The sequence below is a fragment of the Bos grunniens genome, chromosome 13 (genome assembly GCF_055505025.1).
Source record: "Bos grunniens cultivar Pamir isolate PY7600 chromosome 13, Bosgru_T2T1.0, whole genome shotgun sequence".
NCBI lineage: Eukaryota > Metazoa > Chordata > Mammalia > Artiodactyla > Bovidae > Bos > Bos grunniens.
This window is the reverse complement of record NC_141177.1, coordinates 65,478,243-65,486,457: the sequence shown is the minus strand read 5'-3', so window position 1 is coordinate 65,486,457 and position 8,215 is coordinate 65,478,243. Positions and strand designations below refer to the sequence as shown.

The 8,215-nt window shown below is 51.1% G+C and overlaps 1 protein-coding gene across 4 annotated transcripts in view; it reads right to left on the bottom strand.

The window, feature by feature from the left end:
- Window positions 1–326: 326 nt before the first annotated feature.
- CCNY (cyclin Y) overlaps window positions 327–8,215 on the bottom strand; it is a 108,332-nt gene continuing 100,443 nt past the window's right edge. For all 4 annotated transcript variants that reach the window (XM_086334651.1, XM_086334653.1, XM_086334652.1 and 1 more), the window contains 3 exons: window positions 5,278–5,444; window positions 1,685–1,847; window positions 327–1,055 (listed from right to left, as the gene is read on the bottom strand). In XM_086334651.1, coding sequence (XP_086190777.1) covers window positions 939–1,055; window positions 1,685–1,847; window positions 5,278–5,444 — 447 coding nt within the window. In that variant the 3' untranslated portion in view covers window positions 327–938. The remainder of the gene's footprint in view (window positions 1,056–1,684; window positions 1,848–5,277; window positions 5,445–8,215) is intronic.

The following is an 8,215-nucleotide window of genomic DNA, read 5'->3' as shown; positions in this document are numbered from 1 at the left end:
TGATTTGAAGTAAACATATAAAAGTTGAGAGGAATATTGCTTGCACAATGGACGTGGAAGTAGAGGAGTGGGGTGGGCGGGGCGAGGAAGGGGCTGCCCCTCGGGGCAGGCAGAGAGAGAGACCACCGCAGGATCAGAAGGCACAAGCACCCATGTGATCTAGAATGTTCCTGGGGGAGGAGCTGGGGGAAGGGAGTCGTCTGGTTCAGCACTACAGTCAAGCTGATTCCGCCACTGTGGAGAAAACCGGCTAGGATAAAGGTGCGCAGACACGGGACAAGTGCCCCCCTGGAGAGCAAGAAAGCTCAGAAGACAGCTCGCAGGAGTGGTGCAGAGAAACAGCCAGTGCTATTTATTTGGATGTCTGTGCCATGGTGGGTACAAACTATATTCTCTGCTCTGTGGGATCAAAACCAAAACAGAATAAAACAAACAAAAATCCCCCCCAAATCCCCGAGAAGCAGCAAGAAGGAATGCAAGAAGTCTTAACGGGACATACTGATCCGGGTGGGGTGGTGAACGCGGCGCGCGCCTTTAATGCGCATCCAACTTTGTCACCTATGCCGGGCTCTCCTATCAGGTTGGTTCGGCTACTGACCGACGGGGACTTAGGAACCAGGCCAAGCCGCTCCCTGCCTCTATGCGACTTCCCGTCCCTTCCCTGCCTCCTCCAGGGTTAGAGTCTTTTTCCTCCACGAAGGAAGCGCTGACCCGGGGCTGGGAAGGCGTGGACGGGATCCCATGGCACCGACTTCGCGTCCTCGGAGCCCTGCTGCGCGTGCGCGCAGCCCAGAGGCGCTCATCAAGGCAGCCTGGCGGAGCTATGAATTAAAAAGAAAAGGAGAGGGGAAACAAAACAAAACCACCCCACGTCTGTCTTTTCTCGAACTAAAGGAGAAACTGAGGGGTGGCACGGCCTCCGGCAGGGACGCCCACGGTTAGGAGATGATGGCCGGGGACCACCTGGGCAGAGTCAGATTGTCAGCACTTGCTGACCGCTTCCTCGTGGGTCTTCTCAGGTCCTTGTACTTGTCCTCGCAGAGGCGGGAGATGGCCTGAGGGGCAGGAGAGAGACACTCAGATCAGCCCCGGGGCCGGCACCCTGCCCACACTCTCCATCCTTGCAGTGGGCCAGCACCATCCGCGACACTGAGGATGTGCGGGGTGAAGGTGCTGAGGGCCCCGCACCTCCCCTGGAAGACGGCTCTGACCTGTGAGCCTTCTCCTCCCCACACCTGCAGCCGCCAAAGTCGGATGGGAAGAGGCCGGTGCAAGTGCAAAGCCGAGCTATACGTAAGACACAAGTGTCACACAGCTTCACAGCGACGGCCCTAAACCCAGGTCAAGACCAACAACAAGGCTGTGGAGAAAACAGCTTCAAAAAATGAAAAAAGCGGATTCAAACCTTTCTGGATTGCCAATCATAGGGTCATCTGGTATCTTTTCCCTTATAAAAGTGAATGCTGGTTTAAAACGGGTTTTAAAAAACTTATTTGATTTAAAAAACAGAATCAATGCACGTTAAATAAAAACCAGTACTGAGAAGGTTATTAAAAGTATGAGGTTGTACCAATGCAATCCAGGTCATCTGGTCCTTATTTTATGATGACCGGCAATGGCAGAACGAGCCTGAGCACAGAGCTCTGCCGCAGGAGTGTACCCGCGGGACGCTGGTGCCTCTTACCTCCAGCTTGTGGGCCCTCTCCCTGCTCAGGGGCTCCAAGGGGAAGCTCAGGTTGTTGGCTTCCGCCAGAGAACGAAGATCAAAATAATACTTGGCATAAACACTGGAAGGAACGTTGATGTTGAACTGGAGCAATTCAAGGAACTGTCGCTCTAGCTCGTTCCTGCAGAGTAAGACAGAAATGCACAGCTCGGCCGCCGTCCCCACCGCGGACAGCCCAGGCAGGCTGCCGGACACGGAGGCCACAAGACTGCACCCTCCAGGGAGAACAGCCATCTCACTGGCGGCCCGCTTGGACGCAGAGTTGCCATCTCACCACCAAACTGGTGATAAAAGCCAAGCCCATCTGACCCAGTGCCCAGAGGATGAGGCCTGATTAACTGGGATGATCAGCACCAGGAAGTGCTTCAGGGTGACCCCAACACTGAGACCAAGCACATGTGTGTGTGCACACACATACACATGCAGCGGGCTCTGGCCTCACCTCACCACATGAACCATCAGTTCAAACGGGGCAGAAGACACAGTTAGGAGCTGTCAAACAGAGTCCAGTGAGACTGGACGGCTGCCTAGAGGACAGGCCTCCGAGACCCAGAGGATCGCCTTGCGGGGAGGGAAGGGTGGGGAAGCGATGAGCAGCTTCCTCAGGACCATGGGAGTGCAGGAAGGAGACCACCAGTCTCAGCATGCACCCACCTACCCCCCCAAACCCTAAGCCTAACCCATCACCTGCAGGGTCTGTGAGGACCCACAGCTGGGCCACCCATCTGATTTGACAGGTCTAGGTGGGCCCAAGAACATGCATCTCTAGTACGCTCCTGCTGCTGAGCCTTCCCTCCTGCCTTCCCTCCTGGATAACAGTGCCTGGTCCATAAAGGAGCCAATCCCCTTATAGCTGATGAAGGCTGGAACACATTGTAAAACGCCCCCAATAGCAGGCCCACCTCTTGGTAGTCACTGCCGGGGGAAAAGCATCCTCAGGGACAGGTCTGTCTGTCAGCACTGGTCCTGGGCCAGATTCTCAGTTCTAGGCCACCCCCCGGGCAGCACCCTGGACTCACTTCTGTCCTTTAACACAGTCTCCCCTCCTCCTCTCCTCCGAGACAGAAACCGTGACATCTGACTGCAGCCTGGCCCCAGCACAGCACCTGACACACAGGTGGTGCTCAATAATTAGTTATTAATTATTGAATGGAGTGGACCAAGCGTAGCCTGGGTGGAGGGATCAGGGAAAGCTTCCTGGAAGTGACAGCTGAGCTAAGTCTGGGAGGCGGTAGTGGCTGGTTCCCTGACAGCAGCTCCTAGGCAAAAGATAACTGAGGAACCTCAGCAAGTTGTTATCGAAGGCCTGAGAGCTTTGGAGGGAAAGATCAAGACATCGAATTCAGTTCATCTAATCAGAAGGGCTGCTTCCATGCAGCTTTGAGGAAGAAGTTAAGCCCCAAATGTATATGTGATGTCAAAATTTACACTTCTAATGACTTTTATTTATGCCTGCTTTAAGTCAGACTTAGGAGATCATCCTGTGAAATAACAAGAATCCAGGTAAGATCTTAACAAGACTTGGGAGCTGCCTGTGGACACACTGCCACCTAGTGGCCAAGTGGTGACACTGCAGCTCCCATTCTCCAATGCCAGGAAGAAAAACCAGTGAGAGAGCCAGGAAGCTATTCCCACCCCAGATGGTATCTAGACACCACTGCCTTTTGTTGAGGGTATAACCAGGATTAAAGTCTAGAGGAATCTGGTTTCTAACAAGGCGGCAGTTTCCCCAGGTTCCTTAAGGGAAAAATAGCCCTTCTGAATATTTATTTTTTTAATGTTTCTGTTTATGTTGTGGGGGAAATAAAGATTTTAGAATGGCTGTGTTTTCAAACTAGGGCAATATTTAGAAAATAAAAATAATTCCCCAAATTTGAATTTCCAAACAATAGCAGTACCTCCTCCAGGGATACCTGACAGCTTGTTACATGATAAATCATCAGAAAACTAAGTGATGCAGAGGGAATGGGCTTAATGGATTTGCTACTCAAGGGGGTGTGTGTGTGTGTGTGTGTGTGCATTTAGTTGCTCAGTCGTGTCTGACTCTGCATCCCCATCAACTTTAGCCCGCCTGGCTCCTTGTCTATGGGATTCTCCAGATAAGAATACTAGAGTGGGTTGCCATTTCCTTCTCCAGGGAATCTTCCCCAGGACATCGAACCTGAGTCTCTTTCGTCTCCTGCACTGGCAGGTGGATTCTTTACCATTAGCACCACCTGGGAAGCCTAATTACCAGTATATAGTTCTGATGTAAAAATTTATAATAAATAAATTCAAGTGAATAAACCAAAACATTTCCGAAGTATTTGTTGCATTAGGTCATCACTGTAAAGAAACCCAGTTGATTGATGCCACTTAGCAACTTTCGAATGGGGCTCTACAATGAAAGAAAGTTGTTTTCATCACCTCATGGCCTATCGACTTTTCTAGAAAAATGAGCCCACTTTAAAGACCAGCTATTAAGGGGCAATCCCACTCCTCGGCACAGACTCCAAAGAACAGAGAGTAGGGCCTCAGGGAGGAATTTGCACACTGGAGTTCACGTTTACAGCAGAGTTACTCAGAGCAGCCAAAAGGTGGAAGGGACCAACTTACGGTCTGTATGACGATTCTCTTAATAACTGTTTTCAGCTTGAAATAAAATCAAGACTTTAAAAAATTTTTTAATTTTCTAATTCTTGCTATCAAAGACTTCATATTTTTCTTACTTTTTAAGGATAAAGAATGACAGGTGCAGGAAAGAGTCTTACTGGTCTGTAGTAGGAAAAGGCTCTGTGGCAAAAGATGCAAGAACATAAACAAATGTCCCCAGGGCAGCAAAAAGAGGGGGGATGCCCAGCCAGCCAGCAACCGGAGGAAGGGGCAGGTAGGGTCCAAGGACATGGATGGGGTCTGGGACACAGTGGAACCTCCTCTAGCAAGAAGCGGCTGTCCGGCTTGAGGAAACCAGACAAACAAGGTGAGAAACACGTCAGTAAGAACTGGGTCAGCAGTGCAGAAGTTCATCCTGATTGTTTCCAAAGCAGCTCCTTTCGTCCTGACCCCACTTCCTGTACATCCAGCCCCAGGGACCCCAGGCCTCGGGCTGCAGGTGAACCCAGAACGGTGCCCTGAGAGAGGAGTGGCCCAACCGGGAAGCACAGGAGGACCCTGAGGGACAGAAAGTTCATGTGAAGCCAAGTGAACTTGCAACACGTGTCAAAAAGCAGTGATAATCTTCTTTCTGAAACTGAACAGAGGCAGGGAGCATTTTAGCCTGTCTGCTGCCTGTCGTCAGTCTGCAGTGAGTACAGAGTGGGGATGAACCCCACCGCAGACGGGGAGCAGAAAGGTAAAGGAAGGTTCCCTGGAACATGGTTTCAGAGACTAGATTCATAAGCCAGAAAGCTTGTCCCAGTACCCATCTGGACCCACAGGACAAGACGCACAGGTTTTTGTAAATCCTATCCGCAACCGTGTCCTTGCTCAGCCAGCTCACAATAGATGCACAGCCATGGTCACTCACTCCTCCCTGTGCACGTCCACACGGGGGCGCCCCCGCCCACACTCACATGTCCTCCACCGTGATGTCCTTCAGGATCTGGCAGTAGTCCACGTTCCACACCGCCTGGTCATCCCACACCTTGGAGGCCAGCAGGATGGCCCCCAGAACAATCCGCTTCCAGTTGGCTGGACAGATGTCAATCTCTGCGTATGTGAGAAGCCGTTCGAGGTACACCTGGAAGACACGGCCACACCAGCACCCTTCAGCCCTAAGCCACAGACAGAGGGAGGGTCAAGGGCTCCCTCCCAAGCCCGGCAGCCAGTCTGTGCGGCCTGTGGTCTGTGAACGGGGGCCCAGGTGGAGAAGCCCAGGGAAGCTGACCAGGGCCAGCACCTTGTCTGCCTCTGCCACTCAAACAGGAGCTCTCTGCCTCTGAGATGAGGGCTGGCACTCAGCTGTCTGCTAAGTCAGTAAACAGACAAGTGATGATGGTTCTTTTGCTTAAAACATTTCATTCTGCTTCCAGTGCTTTACTAATGAAAAGTCAGTTCTTTCCATCTTAAAAAGCAGGATTTTTATGGATGATCTCAGATACCAAGTACTCCTCAGACCGGATGAGGGGCACAGTATGAAAGACAAAATAAAAATCATGAGAAAGAAATTATTAATATAATCACAAAGACAAAATAGCCATACCCAATGAGCTGCCAAGAGGCCCTAAGTTTCCTGAGAGGTGATGAAACGGGAAGCCATCATGTCCACCTTACTGCCCCACCCTGGTCCAGTGACCCAGCCCTGCCACCGTTGGCTGCGTCTCTCCCCAGGCAGGGCAGCTGCCCTCCTCCGGTCTCTCCCCCGAGGAAGCCAAGTCCCCTGAGGACCACGCCCAGGCCTCACTCCCACCATGTGCCCAGCACTCAGCACGCTGCTGGTTCAGGGAGCGGCCCCCACGTGCTGGCCTCAGGGACACAGGGCCCTGCAGGAAGGACGCTCTGGATGTGGAATGCGGCTACAGGAGAGCAGGTCTAGGGAGGCCTGAGTGGATGAGATGACCACAGCAATGGCATTCAGGAAGGAGCCGCGGTCAGAAGCAGGCGGGAAACTCAGGCCCTGGATTTAGAGACAGGTGCGGGGGGAATGGGGGGTCAGAGGAGACCACTCAGGGAAGAGCCAGTCCCCTCTGCGGTGCTCAGCACTAAACATCTGAGAGGCCTTCAGAGAGGCCTCTGGGGTCACGACACGTGCCTGCCAACCGTGCTCTATGGACCTTCGGGGCGCTTCCAACGTCCCTCAGGGACAGAACAGCACTGGGCTGTGACAACCACTGGTGAAGAAACGTGGGTCACTCAGCAGAGGTCAGTCATCTTTTCCATTGTACAGATTTTAGTTTTTAATGGCATTTATTACATTCAAGGAGCAGGAAGAGTAAGCTAATGTTTTAGATCATTATTTTTGTGTGAAAACTGAAATCCTTCAGCGAGAGATCCAGGCCAGGCTGAGGGGAAATTTAATTAGACACCGACCTCAGGAGCCCAGACTACATGTATGTTACAAAGGTTGATGACTAACTCTTCTTATTCCACCAAGAAAAGAATTTTTTAAATGTGCCACAAAACTGTACTAGGAGCAGAAAACTGAGGCTGGATCTAACTCCAGATTTTTTGAAGCAATCATTATGGACACTCTTCAACCAGATCCCTAAGACGCTACTCCTTTATATAAAGGAGCTATGTAAACCTCTCCAAGCTCCCCAATGAAATAGCTTCTTACTGACTCAGTACAAAAAGGTTACTCAAAAAAAAAAAAAAAAGTTACTCAATTTTGTTCTTACTTAACCACAGTAGATATATATTAATAGGTACACTAGGTAACATTTAAAATAATGTTTGGAAAAAAACAAGCCATCTACCACATCTGATATTCCACTAAGATGACCTGGAGAAATTAGATATGATAACACAGTCCATTACCGAGGGGAAGCAGATGTTATGTTTGGGGAGAAGGAATTCATAAAAGCACCACATAATAGCATGCAATTTGGAAGAATTTGCCAAGAAAGCTATATTCAAGGATCAGCTGTAATTTCTTTAGTAAACTCCCACTTGGCTATTTTAATTTTCTGCCAAGTAAAATAATATACGATTGATTTTTTCTGAACACCATTCCCTACACCATTGCTAATAGGACACTGCTGCTCAATTAAATTTTCAGATTTAATTTCCTAAGAAGGACCATCTTGAGAGTCTCTAGAAAATACAGGTTAGTGACCGCTTACAGAGCATTCAGGTGACTGTACAAAATAAAACTGTTCGAAGGCATGGCGTGGGGGAGGAGGAGAGGGAGAAAGTGCACAGTCACGGAGTCCGGGGTGCACGGGACCACACTTCTGAGGATGCTGGGCTTCCCTGTCCATCACTCAGAGCAGCCCCGGGGGGCAGGGAGAAAGTGCACACTCACGGACTCCAGGGTGCACGGGACCACACTTCTGAGGATGCTGGGCTTCCCTGTCCATCACTCAGAGCAGCCCCGGGGGGCAGGGAGAAAGTGCACACTCACGGACTCCAGGGTGCACGGGACCACACTTCTGAGGATGCTGGGCTTCCCTGTCCATCACTCAGAGCAGCCCCGCCCACACTTCTGAGGACGCTGGGCTTCCCTGTCCATCACTCAGAGCAGCCCCGCCCACACTTCTGAGGATGCTGGGTTTCCCCGTCCATCACTCAGAGCAGCCCCACCCACACTTCTGAGGATGCTGGGCTTCCCTGTCCATCACTCAGAGCAGCCCCGGTCCGTGCACTGTAGGCCCTCACCCACAGCTCAGCTGACTGGGCCTCCCGAGCGCTTCCTATTTGCTAATATTTGAGGTAGCTGGATTCCTCACTGGACTTTATCTGAACAGCACTTCTGACCTCGGTAGAAACCACTAATGTGCCCTAAAAAGGGGGGTCTCTGGGGTCAGAATGGATAGATTCCACAGTGGCCTCTTCACCAGAGCACCGGCCTCC